We start from the raw sequence: 21,262 nt of genomic DNA, 5'->3' as shown, positions 1-21,262 counted from the left end.
AAAAGGTGCAAGACAAGACCCACAAGAGTCCAACCCTGTCAGGAGTCTGTTTTAGAGAAATGGTAGATTTTTTCAGGGTCTACAGTAATAAGGTAATTTGGGTGTTCACAGGACTCAGACAGGAGACAGGAGTTTTATTTTAAAGTCTAACCCAGACTTATTACGGCTTAGATGAGTCAGCAGAACCACATTTTGTCAAAAGAAAAGCTGGAAAGCTTTTATTTTAACACAACTTACCCACCGCTTGACTTAGAACTTTTATTATTTAGGCTCACAGAACCAGCAAGAGCCAAATCATAGCCACATCAGGTCAGGGTAACCTGAACATTAAAGTACTACAAATCAGCATCGCAGATACATTATCTATAAAGCAGGAACAATATCTCCCACCTATGTCAAGTGCTTTGGTACCTTGAAATTGAACTTTTTGCAGAATAAGGAAGTACTTGGTATTATAGAAGACTTGTGCCAAGCAGGTCCTAGTTAAGATATTTCAAAATAAATTTAGTACACTTCAGTCATCCATTTCATGGGAAAACACTTACTGTGGTACCCTCACTAATGTTTTCCTTATTTATCAAAGCTACAATGTCTACATTCTTACTTGCAAGCATCACAGAGCATTTTCAGGCATGCTGACAGAAATTTATCTTAGCCGCAATCTAGAAGAGATTTTCTGTAGCATTTCACTATGGGACATCCCACAGCCACGAATTGTTACTTCTTTAATGCGGATTTCTGTAAGTGGCAGAATTTGACCCCGTGCATTCTTACCTTTTGCCACCCCTGTAACAGATGAACTTCTCCTGTGTGAACTAACTGTACTTTGGTCCAGGCAGATGCTTAGCAAGTAGGCTTAACCAAAGTTAATCTGTTGTGTGAGGCTGTCAGGGAAGAGCTGAGCACCAAACCCAAAGTTTCGCTGGAGAATGGGCCAATAAGTGGCCGAAACTGCATTAACGCAGCAGAAAACGTGACTAAAAATCAACCACTTTACACTATAAATATCTGCAGCCGTTAGTGTCAGTTGAGCTCTCCCTCCATAGCAGCTGGCTGCGGTGTGGTGATCTCCCCTTGAGTAGGAGTTCCTCTCAAGGTTACCCCTCCAGGCTGAAAGATCCCTTACCTGACATCAGACATCAACGGGCTGGTAAGTGACATTTTTTTGCATGTATGTAACATTTGAGATAGTATAACTAAGCTTAAGCAATAATTTCTGTATCCCATACTAACTTAAAGTGTAGTAAACAGTAGAGTATTCCAATCCATCTGTACTTACTAAATACTTTACGTACCTAAATTTACTGATTATAACTCAATAAACTACTAACTCAGATCTGAGTGATCTCTGACTCTTCCTGTAACACCTCCTTCACTGCCTTCTCCAGCCTCTAATATTTCCCTGGAGAATATTGGATATCAAGGCTCTCTAAGATAAAAACTCAAAAAAAAGGGCTGAAAATGCTACACATCACCTACAGGTATGAAAAAACCCCCACCCCAACATTTAAATATAATTGCATTGAATCAATCCAAACTGAATTGTTTCTTTGAGAAACGCTTTCAAAATACAAAAATAGCATTAGGGTTTAAAAAAAAAAAAAAAAAAAAAAAAAAAGCAAAACTATGGTAGCACAAACCACCACCTGTTCCCGGGAGAAGAAATTCCAAAGAAATAATTAAACTTGCACCAAAACATTCATACTCAATTGCCAAATCAAAGGGCTCAGCTTTCTACTGAAGTAAGAATCCAGCTAAATGACCTGCTGGTTGTTAAAAGATTAATGGTAAAACAGACCATGGAGGAACAGGAGCACATATTAATTTGATATTTAATAAAAGTACTACTCAGCTCTGACCGGTGTCAGTAAGTGTGGATTTTGCAAGGAGGGACAGCTTAAGCACTGCAAGTGCTCTTAGAGAGTTCAGCCATAGAAACATGCTTTCTTCAAATTTCCAGTGGTCACTGCAGATAAGACAGTGGGTATGTATGAGAAGTAATGAAGTATTTAAAGTTCAACAAAGTATAATTCATGTCTAAATACGCTGCTAGTGGAAGGAACCAAGATACCACAAATGCTACTTGGACAAGGTCAAGAAAAATATTGCCAGTGGCTCAACTTTTTCCAAAGAAAAAATTGTCACCCTGCTTGGACATATTTAGCCAGCATTTACTTAATTCACTTTAGGATTTTCTTGTTTTGCTATTGTTCTAACACTGTATCTAGAGGTGGGGAAAAACAAACACACAGGGCAAGCCTATTTGGAGTGAATGTCACAGCCACTATTCTAAACCTACGATGGAAGGAGGAAAGCAATCTAATACACATGGGCTAGAGGAAACAGATTCAAAGGAAAATTAGGGCAGGGCAGAGAAGCAGCATGAAGAGATGGTAAAATAAACAACTGAAAAGGTAACAGAAGAGCATATAAACGTGTGATAGCAAGGCCTGTTCTTGCTAATGGAACAAACATCCCTAAATGTCCTACAGCAACCATCATGGAGAAACGGATGTTTCCCACCATCTCAGACTCAGACATGCAAGAACTACTGTTCATCTAGAGATGTTCTGAGCAAGAATTTATTTTTTCCATCTGTACTGGTATAGGACAGTTGACTGAGAAGTGTATAACTCTTAGATAAAATGAGAGAAATAAACATACCTGCCGATGAATAACCTCTAGGTTTGCTTTGGCTTTTTTCACTAATTCTTCTATTTTTTCAGAATCCTTTATATTCTTGTTTTCTTTGAAGGCATCTCTTATCCTTCTGATGGCATACATTCTAAACACAAACAATAAGACAACATGTATTCATAGATGTGCCACAGTTTATGACATTTCAACATTCTTTAAAACATGCTGATTTTTTAAAATAAATATACATACACATACACACACAGATATATGCATTTTGCCAGATTTATACATATATCTTTTTATTTAGGGTCTTGTCTTGCCCCAGCTGAAAGAGTGACCAGATTCTTTAATTAAAAAAAAAAAAAAAGTGGTTTTACTGGAAGTTATTGTAGAAAAAATTTGTGTATCACATATCAGTCCAGTCCTCATGCTTGTTACTGCCGTAAATATACTGTTGGATGCCTGGCATGGATACTGCAAAACTCAAGAACATAACAAAAAGCCTAAGAAGAAAAAAAATATTCCCCAAATTATTTTGAATCAGTGCAACTGTTGTCACTCTGCATACTCTAAAGGTCACTGAACTAACCACTAAATACATTATGTTATTACTAGTTCTGAATTTGTACTCCCGCAGCCAAGAAAGGCAGACTGATGGACCAACCATAACAGAAAGGGCTCCTTCCCTGTCACACCTTTCCTCTCTTGATAAGGAATATTTCACCCCTCAGTCCACAGTCCAACACCTCCTCATGCATTTCCCCACTAACTAAAACAGCAATAACAGGACGCAATCTCTACAAGCAGGAAGAGGTCATGATCTCTGCTACCAGGAAGGATGGTACAATGCTACAGCTACCCCCAAATCTCTCCCCTTTCTTTTCAACCCAGTAAAGGACCTTTACGCAGTCTGTAGTGTACCACTCAGTTAAAAAAAAAAAAAAAAAAAAAAAAAAAAAAAAAAAAAAGACAATTTCAATATTAAAATGAAATTTTCAGACTGAGCAGTAGATACTTTCATTACATGCATGCTTTAGAGGGGAAGGAGAAATGGTAATAAAGTGATCCTGCTCAGCTATCTTGATAATGTCCCATTTCTCTATCACCACATCACATCAGTATCATTTTTACTACAGAAACTAAAACCCTGTGTGGCGCTGGAAGGAAAAAAAAAAATAATGCTGCTGCAAAACCCACAAATAGTGTAATATTTCAACAACCATTTTCAATCTTGTATAAAAGTGAAACACGAGACACAAAATTGACTGAAACATGATCATAAAACCCTCCAAAGACAACGTTGAAAAACAAAAATATTGGGGGAGGAGACTGAGGATGGGGGAGGAAGAAGAGGGAAGATGAACAGCCAGAGGCACTCCATACCATTAGATGGTGCTATCCAGCTCCTAATGTAGCCTCCACTAGCCAAGCAGCATATTTTCTCTTTGAGCTCATAAATAATACATTTCAATCACAGGAATCAGTATGGTTATGGAGTGCCACCCTGCTGCCGCACACCAGCAGATGGTGTGTGCTTTTAATTAGGGCCTGTTCACCTATAATGTGACGCTGGGTGCGTGAGTGAGTGAGTGTGTGTTTGTATGTGTGAAGTTAATAGAATGTATTAAATATGGAAGCTCATTCTCATCTGCAGCTGCTGTCCTAGCAAGATTTGAAGAGGAAACTGCTTATTTCTTCTAGAAAAGAAATAGCCCCAAATCATTAAGATGTTGTGTAATTTTGTTGCTTAATAATGGATGGATTTCAAATCATCCCATATCCGTAAGTAGAGTTAAACTGTGAAGAAATGGAGTGTTTTCTGCAAGAGAGAAAGGGTTTCCAAAATAACGAAATTGTGTGTGTGTATATACACACACACACACACACATTTTAGCTTAGAAGAAAAAAACAAGAACAACGAACAGCAAGTATCCATTACTGGGTACAAGTCTTTCAAAATGCAATACAAATGAGTAAATGCTGGCTACATAAAAAAGATAGATGGGACTAAACCAAATTAACGTCCAGTATAACACCTACAGACTGTTTTTTTGTTTTGTACATATGGTGCATTAATTGTTCCTTTTTCTCTCTTCCTTTCATTACACCCAACAGTTGCTGAGAAAGAAAACGTGCATTTAAAAAACATCACCAGAACAGTTTTCATCTATAGTCATAAAGTTGTGTTGTTTTTTCCTTTTATAATTTATTTAAAACTTTATGATCATTAACACCCCAATGAAGTTATTTTACATAGGCTTTAACACAATCTTAATTCTACAGCTAAATCAATACATTGCCAGTATTCTCTAAACACACTTCAAAAACTAGCCCTACATTGTGGCACTACTCTTTACTAAGATTACACTGACATTAAATATATCACTTAAAATAAGGATAAGCTGAACTCAAAGCTCAAAGCCAGTACTATAATGACTAAAACATCCTTTCTTCCCCATTGAGAGGTGCCAGGGAAACATTTCGCCAACACCCGAATTCTTTCAAAATTATGTAAAAACTGTTAAGTCAAGATATAAACAAACTGTCAGATTTGGGGGGGTTGTTTGTTTTGGTTTTTTTTAAACAACATCTTTTTATATGCAACAACAGTTGTGAGCAGTGTCAGCTCCAAACCTCAATACTCTACACTTCAAGAGTTTCTGAACTAAGTACTAAAAGCCAGTACTAACATTAGGGCTGTGATACCGTTAGAAGTCTGTGACCAACTGAGCTCTTTTGAAAGTACAGTAACGTGAGTAGCAACATGTAGTAAAGATATACATGCTTTGAAAAGAACTTGTTTGTTCAGACATATATCTGTTGTAGTTGGTTTTTTTTAAGAGCACTACCCTGATAAGATCTTATCAGAGTAAGATAAGACCTTCTCATTGATGAACAGACTGATCAGCTGATTAGCTACTCTAAGGGTGTGTACTTTCACTTCAGTAAGCGTAAACACCAAAACAGTTGATCATATACTATTTGAAGGCACAGGTTGAAGTGCCAGTGGCAGAGAATATATGGCTATCTTCATAAAACTTTACAACATTAACCTGAAAGAAGCACAATCTTAAGACAGAGTGACAGATGAAAAGCATTCCAGCAAGAGAAATGGATGCTGTACATTATGAATGATTTATTTACTCAAGCTGGCATAAAGGAACTGAAGACATAGAGCACTGCAACAAGTTTAAGCCAATGTGAGTGGAAGGGCTGTAGTTTTGTCGCCCTCCCTGGTAGACACAACCCCCCTTCCTCTGCCTCCTTCAGACCAGCACAGCCAGTCTGGTATTTGGTCCTGAAGTGAGCTAGAAGAACTGGGTAACCTGACAGAAAGCCAACCTACTAAAATAATGAACCTTTTTTTTCTGTTGTTGTTTTGGTGGTGTTGGTTTTTTTTGTTTTTGTGTTTTTTTCTGGATTAGCAAACTCCATCAGCTCTGCATGGGACTGGATGAACATTAGCATTGAAGAAGAGGGAATACAGCAGTACTGATTTAGATGCATACAATTTGCAATGGATCCCACTCTGAGAGGCTGAGACAGTCACATAAACAAAAGGGACTCTTAAAAAAGAAGGTACCAAGCTCTCCAGAGAAACAGAAAGGGAAAGCAATTCTGCATACAGTACACTCAAACAGTTCCTATAGACCTTTGGGAAAGGTCCTAGGAATGCAACAGTGTTCATTAAGAAGCATCACTGCAAATGAAAACTCTGACTGCATTTCACAATCTACTATTTTTCTCACCATTCTTCAGAAATAGACACTGAAAAATGGCTGAAAGATGCAACAAGGCATTTTCTTTTTTTTTTTTTTTGTCATCCAAGCACACCGAAATTTTAACAGAGAACATATTTGATTTTATCTTCTGCAAAGACCTTCAGAGAGCTAGTGACAGCAGAACCCAAGCAAGAGTGTACAGCTGAGTATATTCACTCTGTACTCTTTTACATATGGACAGTCGAAACACATTTCGTGATCCCTACTTATGTGCATCTGTCACACAATTAACTCCCAATGAAATGAAAAGTATGTACTCAATGGGTACGTGACTCAGTGCATGGATTCAGACCAAAGCCACTGCAGGTGGATGGCTATGCAAGGTAACAGATGCACATCAGTAGAAAATACAAAGAGTGGTTTGGGGTTAATGCAAGAACAACGCCAGGGCCAAAACATTATCACAGACTCACAGGGAATGGACACTACCTGCTAATGTTAAGAGGCAACAGTGCCCCCAAACAATAGTAAAAACCAGAGTTAGGTTAGAAAAAAGTCTTTTTCCTAATATTCAGTCATTCACCTCTACCTTCAAAGAGTTCATCATCTTCCTTCCCTGAAGCACAATCGAAAAACCTAACGTGTCCTCATAAAAATGAAGCCTACAAGAAGCGAAGTCTGAAACAATGGCTATTAAGGAAAAATGAAATCGCAACAGTGGTACTTCAGAAAATAATAGCTGCTTGGGGATTTAGATATTTTTATTTCAAAATGTTTACTTATGTCATGACTGACCAGAAAATAAAAAATATATGGTCCTTTTTCAAGTTTTCACTCTCATATCTTTGTGCTCTGCTAAACTAGAGAGTAAGAAAACAAACTGAAACACCAGACAGACATACTTGCTTGTAAGTACACAGTACAATGCCTTCAAAACAAACCCAGCCAAGCAGTATTTTTCTCAGCATCACTTTTCATTTAACACTATCACAACATGCTAAAGGTTTAAGTCATCTTTTCAGGACAGCTTTACAAACTTGTTGATATATTGTCATTGTGATTGTGAACAAATATAATGTATTAATAGATCACATCACATTTATAGGCAACATATGCGAAACATAACAGCTATTACAAATTGCAAGTCATCGAGCACATGCACAAAGATAGAAGAGAAGGACTGTGGTACCCAACCTGTGCAAGCAGAACAGACTACAAGAAGAGGCCAGCAGGTTAGAATATTCAAGACTTTCAAAAAAGGTATAAAGTAACATGCATTTTTCCTTACTAGTTTAAGTTGTATTTAATAAAATCAAGGCAAGTAATCAGTAGCCAACAGCTAGGAAGCCCAGTGTGGTTAATAATTCTGAAATGAAGAATATGATGCTTTTATTTAAGGACACAACGTGCAAAAGTGAGATACTGAAGTAATACTGTATTGTAAATCAAGTGAGGGATCCTTTTTATAAATGGTCATTGTTTCCTTTCACTAACTGTATTTTCTTACCACTTCTCCATTCCAATTAATGTCTACATCTATTAACTTAACAACAGCATGAATTTTCAGAATTTCCCATTATTACTAGCAAAATGTGCACCAAATAAGATTTGCCTAATTGAATTTTCAGAAATACATATAATTTAAAAATGGAAAGTTTTTATATAAAAAAAAATTCTGCAGAGAAGTAATTTTAGCTTACCTTAAACTTCTATTGGCATTAGTGAGGATGTCTCCATGTACAGAATTACTTCAGAGAGAATGATTATTTTTACATATAATGTGTACACATACGTATTTCCATATATATGTATGTATTTACATTCTTCTTTTGTCTACAAAGGTCTCATTAAAAAACACCAATAAAGATGGGGCAAAAGCTGCGTGCAAGTACCATTGAATACTAACAAAAGAAACATTTGACAACACATGTGTGTTTGAGACTGAGAAGTAAGTACTCCATAGGGAAGTAGTTATGACTTGTCTAATTAAACACAGGAACAATAGAAGGGTGATGGACGGGATGCAATGTTTTATCAGCAAGGTGTTCCTCAAACTCCATCACTAGACATGTTTTCAGCACTGCCACCACAAGTTACAGCACACCACCACCAGCCTGCTTTCTAAAATCAAAGCAAAGCCTATTCCTGGAACCAGGAATTGCTTGGGGGAGTGGGGGTGGCATTAACCCTGTATGATTTCCTTGAATTTTCTAATCAGAGTCCCTACACAGTCTTCACAAAAAGCCTATAGAACGAAACCTATAAGCCACTACTTGATTTCTCTGCTAATATACAAAATATGAGTTTCAATGGAGTTGCCAAGAAGTACATCCAGAAGAGAACAAAACTGGAGATACTTTGTGATAGGATTACCCCAGAAGAAGAGAGGAGAGGGATAAAAATTGACTAACATTATAAAACACACTGGAGAGCTGGTGACTGCGACCCAGCGCGTATGATACATGGTGTATGATCAGATACAAGGATTTGTAACTTATTTCTAAAGCAAATCTTGCTACTTTGTGTCCCACATCCCAAAACTTGTAGTAAGAACATCCTTTTCAGTACAAGTTGCCCTAGAGGAGAAAGAGAAAAAGCTTCTAATATGCAAGCCTGTTTCAAGAGAGTTTCCTTTCATTTTTTTTTTATATCAATCTAAAAACTGAAAATGCCTCCCCATATTTATATATGTATAGATAGATACATATATATACACAGAGACACATTTGTGACTGTTTTTAGGAAAAAAGGACATTTTTTCTGACTGTATCCTTTCACAAGTTTGTGCCTGCACCCATTTCAAAGACAGCATGGATGACCACCTGATCAACAGGACCACAGCATCATTCACAACTGGAAAGCTGTTCTGGAGGTCTGTAGGCCCACCTCCTGCTGACAGGAGTGTCAACGATGGGATCAGACCAGGCTACTCATGGCTCTGTCCAGTGAGGTCTTGAAAATCAGGATGGTGACTGAACCACCTCTCTGAGAAACATGCTCAGTTGCTTGGCTGTCCTTATCGGAGGGGGAAAAAGCTTTTCCTTAAAGCCAGTTTGAAAACCTCTCTTCCTTTACATCGCTGTCTCCTGTCCTCCCGTCAAGCACCTCTGGATACTCTGAGGTACTGATTGCTCTTAGGTTCCCTCAATGTTGTTTCTTCTCCAGGCTAAACCAGCCCATCTCCCTCAGCCTTTTCTCACAGTCCAAGTGCTTCAGCCCCCAACCACCTTGGTGGTTTCTGCTGAAATGGTGGTTATCCATGTCCTTCCTGTATGGGGGGTGGGGTGGGGGCAAGACTGGATGCAGTACTTCAGGTGCGGTCTAACAAGCACCAAAGGGGATAACTGCTGCCTTCAATGTGGTCCTGAGCAACTGTGATACATCATCACAGGACGCTCCTGGCCTTCCTAGCTGCCAGGGCACACAGCTAGCTGTCTGCAGGGAAACCCAGCCTCTCTTTGGAAGAGATGCTCTCTGGCCAGTCAGTCCCTTGTCTGTTCAGTGGCTTCTCCTTCCCAGATGTAGGACATTGCATTTGTCCTTACTGAATTTCATACAGTTGCTGTTGGCTTTTTCCTTCAGGCTTCCAAGCCCTTGAGCACACTGGCTCCCCAGTTTGGTGTCAGCTGTAAGTTTAATTATCTCCTCTGGGTCACTGATAAAGTTGTGAAACAGGATGAGTCCCAGGATCAACCTCTGAAGACCCATTAACCACCATTCTCTAGGCCCCAGCATTCAACTAGTCTTAAAGGCACATGGTTGTCCACCCATCCAGACCACCACGTCCTAACTTGGATACAAGAATATTGTGGGAGTCATCGCTGAAAGCTTCCCTAAATTGGAGTTAAATGACATCTACTGCTCCCCCCTTGTTCACAAGTCCAGGCAATCATGTTGGTCAGGCATGACTTATCCTCAGTTCCCAAACACCTTCTTCTTCATAGTCCCAGAATACCATCAGTGCTATTCAGTAGTATCAGTAGTTAACTATGATTATTTTTGCATTTGTTTGAAACATGTATTTTTGGTCCTGTACTTCTAAAAATAAAAATAGTTATTGGCTCAATTCTAAGCGTAAAGATTCTGTGCAAAAGGGAGTGCTTTTCAGAAGGACAGGGTTAAAAGGAAAAAGGAAAGATGTCCAAATGAAAGTATTCTTTTAATCTTAATTGGAGTTGCAACTGCAACGTTATATTGCAGAAGAGGTTAAAAAAAAAAAGAGGGTTACCAGTGAAGGACCCAATCAAACAAGCTGTTCAGTTAACGAGACACCAGTCAAGTGTGTGCTGCAGGAACTACAACCAGAATTTGCCACAGAAGGAAAGTGTCCTGATGGCCTGAGATGACTAATAGCTCTCTGTTTTAGCTAACAGCCAAGAGCTGTAATAGGTAAGTTTTCACTACCAAGACCCTTGCCAACTGCTTGCCAGGACACTCAGCTAGCTCTGCAGCCCAATTACCAGGTGGGGAATGCCTTGAAACACAAGTTCAAATCCTGACAAGGCCAATTTCTTCCTTTTGAGGCAGATATACCGCTCCATTTGCTGTGCTGCTATTTCTGAACAGTTCTTTAAACAGGCCTGGCCTGCTGTGAATAGCCATTACAAATTCCATTATACACTTTTCTGGAAAGATTAGAGCTTTAGTCCAGTGCTGTGGTCAACATTTCTCTCTTCAGCATGGCTAGGAGTTACCTTCCATTCTAAGAAAAGGCATAGTCTAGCTTGTGACTTGGGTACCCTGAAGAGGGGTAATGGTATCGCGCCTCTTGGTAACTGTAACTGTTCCTTTAGAAACCCACTGGACTGCAGTGTGCTTGGTCTGGATGACGATGAGTCTTTGATAGGGTATTTCTGAAGCACAGCATTATTTCTGAAATGAAAGATTTCCATCTAGTAAATATCTAGTTACAGCACTCATTCTTTTAATATGGAAATGATAAAAATGCCAATTCCTTAGAAGATAAAAGAGATCAAGTCTCAGAAATGTGCTGACAGCATACAGTTTTAAGATAAGAACTGAGATATTCTGACTTACAAAAGGCTTTAAGAAACAGTTCTCTGCAGGTTATCTGAGGTGAAGCTTTGTTGGTCATTTTGACAGGCTAGTAATTTTGAGCGTACAGAACAAACTTCTAACCAAGTTTCAATTTGCAAGAGTGATCCTTGTCTTTATTACTAGAATCCAATTTATTTTGCTTCTTGATTTTTCCTCTAGTAAACCTGCACTTTTTGAAAAAGAATTTAAGCATCACAGGTCCAAAATGAATCTAGTAAAAGAAAGTACATTGAAATCAGATAGGATCTAGTCATCTCATGACAAAGAAAACAATAAATTGAAGGGAATGATTTGTCTAAGACCTCCAGTGAAACTTATCTAATTGAGGGAGGTCTGTGGGAACTCATGAAGAACGGACTGCAAGAGAAAGAACATAACGCAATACAACTAGTGGAGGTTTAGGCCACAAGGGCACTGCGACCTTGAGGCCTGTGGTTATACAAAACAGAATGTAGGTCCGGTTATAACCGAAACTGTCAGCAAGCATAAGATTGAGGCATACAATGGAAAGTACCGAAGCAGAACTTGTAACCCTAGGAAACGAAGTAAGCAGAGTGAAAAGGAACAGCGAATAAGAAACTTAGCTTTTGCAATATGTAATCACTTTTGCAATATGTAACCAATGAGCTTTGTGCACGATAATCTTAGACTATGTATGCAGCCTTATAAAAGAAGCATGTTAAGAACAATAAAGCAGATCTGATCTGATTCCACCTGACCGGGTCTCCGTCTCTAAATCGCGGCAAATTGGTGACCCCGACGTGATACGTTTAAGGATCCGACGTGATACGTTTAAGGATCCGACGTGACGGGTCGACGAACCGCTTAGCTGAAGCGGCTTGCTGCGACTCCCACAGAACTTTGAATGATCTGCTGAAAGGAAGCAGGAAGCGGCCTGAAATCCCTCCGGAGTAGAGAGGTGAGCTGTGGGAAACATGGGGAATCAAGCGTCGGCCCCTGAGAGAGACGTATATGAGCTTATGAAAGCTCTTCTTAAAAAACATGGGAAGAGCATTCCTGGGCAGGATCTTAAGACAATTCTTAAGTGGGTTCAAGTTAAATTACCTACTGTAACCGCATCCACTATTTTTACACGAGACCTTTGGGATAATGTGGGAGTGAAGTTATGGGATGCGGCGACTACGGGGAATGCTGAAGCACAGCGTATGCTCCCGTGGTGGAGAAGCATTTTTGAGGTTTTAAAAGCCCAGGAAAACAATCATAAGAAAGACTCAGACAAAGAAGAAGACCCCCCCCCCGGTGTCCCCACCGTTACCGGAGGGAGCAAAGCCCTCGGCACCACTGACAGTATGCGCCGCAGAGTATCCACCTGAAGACGACCCCTTTGACCCGGGACCCATAGACCCTGAACAGGAGCCAGATTTATACCCCCCGACCCACATGATGTGTGGGCCAGCATTAGACGTCAAGCCTTACAGGAGGGGGAACTGGAGATTGCCAAAACGATAGTGGCTCCTGTACTCTATCCGCGAGGCGGAGGGCGAGTCGGAGGGGGACAATGGGAAGCTTTATCTTTTTCGGTAGTTAAGGAACTGCGTCGTACTGTTACTGAACATGGACTTTCTTCACCATACTTTGCAAGTTTGTTATCTTCTGTCTTTGATACATATGTTATGACTCCACATGATTTAAAATCTTTGGCGCAGCTGCTCCTAACACCGACTCAGTATACTTTGTGGGAGGCCCATTGGAGGGGGGACTCCAAGCGCTCCTCTTAACTTATGCGGGTCATAACAACAATGCAATTGCTGTATTGACTTTGGAACACCTTACAGGCACGGGTCGTCATTCTAACCCGGCAGATCAAGCCCGAATCCCACGAGAAGCTCTTGAAGCGATTCGTGAGGAGGCAAAAAAGGCCTTTTTTAAGGTTCCTGACTCTCAAAAACCGCAGAAAGCCTTTACCACTATCACACAAGAACCTCGAGAACCCTATATGCAATTTATTGATAGATTAAAACAGGCTTTGGAACGCCAAATAGATAATACGGAAGCACGGGAAATTTTGTTGTTAAAATTGGCTGTTGAAAACGCTAATGCAGATTGCAGAAAGCTTTTAAAATCTCTCCCGAATCAAAACCCTACTTTAGTTGAAATGATCGAGGCATGTAACAGAATCGGTACTGTAGATTATAAATTTGAGGCCATGGCTGCTGCTTTTGCAGCCATGCGTAGCCAGTTGGGGAGTTGCTATAGCTGCGGTAAACCTGGTCATCTAAAGAAAAATTGTCTGGCTACTAAGGCTGGCGCTAAGCCCAGAGTCCCAGGAATTTGTCCTAGATGTAAAAAGGGTCGTCATTATGCTAATCAATGTCGGTCCAAGTATGATTTGCAGGGACAACCAATCCAGGGAAACCGATCTCGGAGCGCGGGACAGCGACGCGCGCAGACACAAATAACGCCGTCACCCTTCAACAATTCCCAAAGAGGAGCAGCAGCAGCGCCTCAAGTCTTCGCCCAGCAACAACCGGCAGCGCAGGATTGGACCTGGCAACCGCCCACACAGTAACGTTACTTGACTCCTCGGTTCACTTATTGTCAACAGATGTTTCAGGACCCTTACCCCCAAAAACACAGGCCTTATTGATAGGGAGGTCTTCTACAACATTATCTGGTCTTTTTGTATTACCAGGTGTTATTGACTCTGATAGTACCGAAAACATTAAAATCATGGCATGGACCCCGTTTCCTCCCTGCACGGTGCCGGAAGGTAGCCGTATAGCACAACTGATCCTTATGCCCACAAGCAAAGATTGTTTAAATTTGGACCAGCTCCAACAAAGGCAGGGTGGGTTTGGTTCAACTGGGGACCCACAAATTTTATGGGTACAGTCTCTTTCTCAAAAACGGCCTATGTGCCAATGTACCCTTATTCGAGGGGAACAAAAAGTAGTTTTGAATGGGATTATTGACACCGGAGCCGATGTTACAGTAATATCTCATGCTAAATGGCCACCGCTGTGGCCGCTAACCAATACTCCACAGGCATTAGCTGGGATTGGCGGAACTGGCAAAAGCCACCAGAGCCTGGAGCTGATCCAAATTCAGGGCCCAGAAGGGCGTATTGCTTCTGTTAAACCTTTTGTGTTACCTGTTCCCATGGTTTTATGGGGACGAGACGTGCTATCACAGTGGGGAATGACAATTCGTACCCATTTTTAGGTGGGGCCATTGAAATGCGCGACACCCTTAAATTAACCTGGAAAATTGATGCTCCCATTTGGGTGGATCAATGGCCCCTACCTTTAGAAAAGCTTCGCGCCCTTCAGGACCTGGTCACAGAACAACTCGAAAAGGGACACATTGTGCCTTCTACCAGCCCTTGGAATTCTCCTGTTTTTGTTATCCGAAAACAGACTGGCAAGTGGCGCTTGCTCCATGACCTTAGAAAAATCAATGACGCCATGGAAACTATGGGGGCCTTGCAACCTGGGCTCCCGTCTCCTATAATGATTCCCAGAGATTGGCATTTAACTGTTATTGATCTCAAAGATTGCTTTTTTAATATCCCCTTGCATCCAGATGATGCTCCTAAATTCGCTTTTTCAGTTCCTAGCGTCAATATGCAAGCTCCATTGCAGAGATATCAGTGGGTTGTGTTGCCACAAGGAATGAAAAATAGCCCGACAATATGTCAATGGTATGTAGCTAAGGTACTTAGCCCTGTCCGAATCACAATGCCTGATGTCCTATTGTATCATTATATGGATGATATCCTAGTGGCTGCACAACATCACATGGTCATGGAGAAAGCTGTAGCCCTTGTCACGGCGGCCGTTAACTCGGCAGGCCTCTGTATTGCGCCAGAAAAAATTCAAAAAACACCCCCGTGGAAATATTTGGGCTGGCGCATAAGAGCCCAAACCATAGTTCCTCAACCTTTGCAGATACAGACTGATGTAAGAAATTTACACGATGCACAAAAGTTGTTAGGAACAATTAATTGGGTTCGGCCTTTGCTAGGGATTTCTAATGCAGATTTGAGCCCTTTGTTTGAGTTGCTCAAGGGAAACACAGATTTACGTTCTCAACGCCGTCTTAACCCTGAGGCTGTTGCCTCGCTACAGAAAGTTGCTACAGCCATTGTTTCTAGACAAGCACACCGATGTGATCCCAATCTCGCTTTTTCTTTAATCGTTTTGAACCCAGCTCGACAACCCTATGCGTTAATATTTCAATGGGATCCACAAAAATCGGATCCGTTGTTGATTATCGAGTGGGTCTTTTTATCTAACCAGTCTACAAAAACTATTGTAACACAACACGAGATGTTTGCTCACCTGATAATTAAGGCCAGGCAACGGTTGTTGATGTTATCAGGAACTGACTTTGCTTATATTTGTTTACCTGTGACAACCATTTATCTGTAATGGCTTTATCAACAATCAGACATTTTTATGTTAGCATTAGCAGGTTATATGGGCCAGATTACATCCCACCCACCTTCACATAAGCTGCTTAATGCTAATTTTTGTATAACTTCTAAACCAAAACGAAGTGATCAACCATTGCAAGCCCTTACTGTATTTACAGATGGATCTGGAAAATCACACAAATCAGTTATAGTATGGTGGGACGACCAACGTGAGCGTTGGGATTCAGACATAGAAACAGTCCCTGGCTCCCCTCAGATAGTGGAACTGGCTGCGATAGTTCGAGTCTTTCGAAAATGGTCAACGCCAGTTAATGTTATCACTGATTCAGCTTATGTTGCAGGAATAGTTGAGCGAGCTGAAGCATCTGTGTTGCGTGACATTCCGCACTTTGACTTATTTGCTTTATTACAAGAACTCGTTTTTCTTCTGGACTCTCGCCCTTACCCCTATTTTGTTATGCATGTCAGATCGCACACTTTTCTACCTGGCTTCATTGCAGAAGGTAATCGCCGAGCTGATCTTTTGACATTACCGGTACAAGTGTTACCAGATCGTGTAGCTCAAGCTAGACTCAGCCATTCTTTTTTCCACCAAAATGCTGGAGGCCTTAAAAGACAGTTTGGCCTTACCTCCCAGCAAGCATCTAACATTATTGTTACGTGCCCTGACTGCCAAAGATATTTTTTTCCGTCTGTTGCAGGCGGAGTCAACCCTCGAGGACTACAAAGTTTACAGTTGTGGCAAACCGATGTTACCCACTATTCAGAGTTTGGCAATTTGAAATATATCCACTCTTCTATTGACACCTTTTCAGGTGCCTTATTTGCTTCTTGTCATACAGGAGAAAAAGCACGTGATGTCCGTAAGCATCTTATGCGTGCTTTTGCTACATTGGGTATCCCGGTACAAATCAAAACAGACAATGGTCCTGCTTATGTCTCTAAAGCAATGAAAACATTTTTTGAATCTTGGGGTGTAACTCACACTATTGGCATCCCTCATTCTCCTACAGGCCAATCTTTAATTGAACGCTCCCATCAATCATTAAAACGTTTACTACAACAACAAAAAGGGGGAATAGGAGTTGTTACTCCTGAAGAACGATTACAGAAAGCCTTATATGTTTTTAACTTTTTGAATTGTTCTTTATTAGACAGCAATCCTCCAATAATCCGACATTTTAACACAAATGCTTCACTCGAGATGCGAGTTAAAGCTCCTGTACTGGTCCGTGATCCAGAAACGGGTAAGATAATGGGGCCTTATCCCCTTGTCACGTGGGGCAGAGGCTATGCTTGTGTTTTCACAGAGAGAGGCCCCCGATGGATCCCAGCAAACGCTTCTTCCCCCTTTATGTCATGCAATAGCTCTCTGTGTACCACAACTAGAGAAATACAGGAGTTTAACCTCTTAGGCTCTGCCCCCTCAGATCTATGTTTTTGGTTTAATTCTCATATTAGTCAAGATGATCCCGTTGATGTCACGTCATATAAGCCATACAACGTGACAGCATATTGTCAAAAGAATGTTAGCCTTACAGCAGTCACGTCCAACGCAGGGCGGCTACCAGAGGGCATGTTTTTAATTTGTGGTGATCGAGCTTGGCAAGGAATTCCTCGAAGTGCTAAGGGAGGGCCTTGTTATGTTGGCCGTTTAACGCTGTTTACACCAAGCATTACTAACATCTTTCAAGCCAATCGTACTTCAAGTTCTCACCGCAGTAAAAGAGCTCTGGTAGAACTAGGCAATGATTGTAAGGATAATGTGGAACTCTGGAATCCTCCTGAAGTTATTTTAGCTAGCATATTTGCCCCCGGGATAGCTACAGCACAAGCACTGACACAACTAAGGAAATTAGCATGTTGGACCGGAAAACAGGTTAATATAACGACAAATGTTTTGTCTGAATTGGCCAGTGACGTCCAAGGAATAAGACATGCCCTGTTACAAAATCGTGCCGCAATAGATTTTCTACTTTTAGCACAAGGGCACGGATGTGATGAGTTTGAAGGGATGTGCTGTATGAACCTTTCTGATCACTCCCAATCAATACACAAACAACTTTCTATTTTAAGGGATAATATGAAAAAACTTCGAGAAAGTAGTGATCCTTTTACAGATTGGTTATCTTCATTAGGTTTGTCTGGATGGTGGATTACAATTTTGGAAAAAATAGCTGTTGTAATAATAATAGTGTTATTGTTAGTTTTGCTTTTGCCGTGTGTTATGCAATGCTTACAGAAGCTGATAGCCAACTCTGTAAAACGAGTTCTTATGGTGCAACAAGAAGGGGGAAATGAAGGGAATGATTTGTCTAAGACCTCCAGTGAAACTTATCTAATTGAGGGAGGTCTGTGGGAACTCATGAAGAACGGACTGCAAGAGAAAGAACATAACGCAATACAACTAGTGGAGGTTTAGGCCACAAGGGCACTGCGACCTTGAGGCCTGTGGTTATACAAAACAGAATGTAGGTCCGGTTATAACCGAAACTGTCAGCAAGCATAAGATTGAGGCATACAATGGAAAGTACCGAAGCAGAACTTGTAACCCTAGGAAACGAAGTAAGCAGAGTGAAAAGGAACAGCGAATAAGAAACTTAGCTTTTGCAATATGTAATCACTTTTGCAATATGTAACCAATGAGCTTTGTGCACGATAATCTTAGACTATGTATGCAGCCTTATAAAAGAAGCATGTTAAGAACAATAAAGCAGATCTGATCTGATTCCACCTGACCGGGTCTCCGTCTCTAAATCGCGGCAATAAATCATAAATATAATTTACTAAACAATCCATATGAAGCAACAGACCACCTGTTCTGCCTGCTTATAGACAACACAACAGAAGTTACAGGATTTGGAATACTGGAGTTATTCTCCAAACTTTATCCTCTCATCCATTTCTATCAGCTTTACAGCTTATCCAAAAATCTTTGTTTCTTATACCTCAGTCGGTAGTGACAAACATCCCCCGCTGGACCTCCCACCACCATATGGCTCAATGACCTTCCCTCATTTATAGCAAAGCACCGCATGTTCAGTTCAGCAAATCTGTAACATCAATTTTGACAACAATGATAGATATTTGAAATTACAATGTAATACTTAGCAGCATAGAAAATTCTAATTTATGCAAAGCTTATTAGTCAAACCTAGAGCCCCCAAAAATTAATTTGGAATGCATAACAAAATCACCATCCCACTTTGTGTGTACAACAGAGTACTGAATATTATTTTTAGACATTTGGGACTGTAAATATAGTGCCTTTGGACAATACACGAATTTCAGGAAGCTCAGATACAGACAGACTACTGTGATTATGTTACCAGAGGGTCAGAAAAAAAATAAATGCAGGTTGTTTTGTACACCTGTGAATGCTACCTAAGGCATGGAAAGTCAAGTGAACTAGATCCGTATTTTTTTCTATTAAATTAGTTATAGGATATGGAAGTCTTCACAAGCTTTACAGATGATAACACTAGCGCAAAAGAAAGGGGAGCTGAAAACCCCAGCCTCAGCCAACAGTGGAACAGTAACCCAGAAACACAATGGGTATAAACACGGGGTGTCACGTCATCCCCACGAGAAATCAGATGCAGCTTCTTATATGATAGAAGAGCAGAAGGAACTACGTGAACAGAGCCAAGGTTTGAATGGAAAAAAATACTCTGCTTGGCAAATGCTTGGCTGAATGACTGACCATGTCAGAGAAGCAGATTTGAAGTTTTCAGGCAGGCACAGCTGATCTGCATCCACAGAAATTACACAGCACCGCTATGCATCAAGCATGATGTGCCAGAACTACCCACCACGGCTTTCTGCACTGTATGGCTCTCCACTCCTTGTACCTCCCAGGTGCTATCAGCACCAACAAGCATTGAAAAAAGCCTGATCTGGAACAACAAGCTCACAGCTCTTATCTTTGGAGCATGATGATTAGCTAAAGACATAGCAGAGACATCCATTAGCTCAAGTACAGTAAATTCAACTTCTCAGCACCTTTATCGCCTACATATCTTTCTGGAGTCCAGAAGTAACATGAATTAAAGTAATACTAAATCCTAAGTGAAGTAATACAACATACCTGAAAGCTACTCCACATAAAAGAAAAGAAAAAAAGGTTACACTAGTTTTCCTACTATTTTCATTACAGTTACTCTGAAAAACAATGTAGGATGGATGATCTATCTGCCACTTAGGAAGCTAAGAGTGTTTACCAGTCAAAATGTTTCTTTTGGGCTATGTATGGCCTCCACCTCTAAAACTGTGGCGCACACACTCTAACCTTCCAGACTGCAGATCCCAGCACACAATGCAATATTTTCACCTAACCAGACAACATGTATTTTTATATTTAATACCAGACAGAAAAAATGAGATAAATTTAAAAACTTAAGCTATGCTAGTCCAGTGAACAGAAGTCATTCAATAAACCTGCCAACAGATCTTTTGTGCCCTGAAGCAGTTTAATCTAACCACTGTTAACAGAAACAGAGATCAGAAATATTCAGGAAGACGAAGAGGGAGATCAATTTTCTTTCTCCAAGAAGAGAAATATTGACAACATATTGTCTTTTAATCTAGTCAAGCCTAAGTAAGATAAGTTCAGATGTTAAAATTTCAAGGTGAAGATAAAGCTATGGTCAGTAATTTTTAAAGAGTTTTCCAGTCAATCTCTTGATGCTCTCTCAGAGGCTTACACGATGAAGGAAAAAAAAATATCATCTTATTCTATTTCTGTAATATCTATCTATCTATTCTGTTGAACAAGAATAAGTTTAGACTGGTACATTTATATATCACAAAAGCTTCTGCATTTCAAGCCAAAAATGTGTTACAAAACCCCACAGATAGTCCTTAATAGCTAATTAAGTCACATGCAAATATTCACTTACATGAGTGATGGCAGCACTTTTTGTCCTTTACCTGTGAGTAAGAAAAAACCACCATACAGCAAACACTAACTCCTTTCCCTTCTACAAGCACGTGGCTGTAAGAAGTTCCTCTCAGATAACAATTACTCTAAATGTGAAATTAACATCTGGCTTAAAACTCAATAACTCAGGTGAGCACTGGCTAAGGAGAGGGAAAGAGGTATAAGAAGTGGCCTATTTATCATAACAATGCTTTCAGTGTAACATTTTATGACCAGGGCAGATTACCTTCCCTTTGACACACAACATGACCTTCCATTCCCCAGGGTAGCAGAAAAGGTTTCCAACCTCGAAATAAATTACCCACACAATTTGCAGAGGCACCAGGTCCCTAGCTAATGGTAGCAGTAACTCCCACTGATAGAGAATTTCTCCTTCAAGGAGTCCATCACAGTGTTGGGAAATAAAGCCACACAAGCAAGCCTCAAAATACATATAAGTTAGTAAGTACTGCCACTAGTTCACAGAACAATGAGTTCTGTACAAGTATGTAAGTACAGTATACTTGT

At 40.3% G+C, this 21,262-nt stretch overlaps 1 protein-coding gene across 4 annotated transcripts in view; it reads right to left on the bottom strand.

Moving 5' to 3' along the window:
* Positions 1-21,262, bottom strand: part of LYRM4 (LYR motif containing 4) — a 99,220-nt gene that overhangs the window by 66,150 nt on the left and 11,808 nt on the right. For 3 of the 4 annotated variants that reach the window (XR_005827065.1, XM_040588062.1, XM_040588063.1), the window contains exons 2-3: positions 18,765-18,869; positions 2,665-2,785 (exon numbers count right to left, since the gene is read on the bottom strand). Coding sequence is in view for 3 of the 4 variants with exons in the window: in XM_040588062.1 (XP_040443996.1) it covers positions 2,665-2,785; positions 18,765-18,869 (226 nt within the window). In the remaining variant the exon portion in view is untranslated. The remainder of the gene's footprint in view (positions 1-2,664; positions 2,786-18,764; positions 18,870-21,262) is intronic. The other variant, XM_040588064.1, reaches the window with a different exon arrangement.

The sequence above is a fragment of the Falco naumanni genome, chromosome 3 (genome assembly GCF_017639655.2).
Source record: "Falco naumanni isolate bFalNau1 chromosome 3, bFalNau1.pat, whole genome shotgun sequence".
In the NCBI taxonomy this organism is placed as follows: Eukaryota; Metazoa; Chordata; class Aves; order Falconiformes; family Falconidae; genus Falco; species Falco naumanni.
This window is presented reverse-complemented; position numbering and strand designations above follow the sequence as displayed.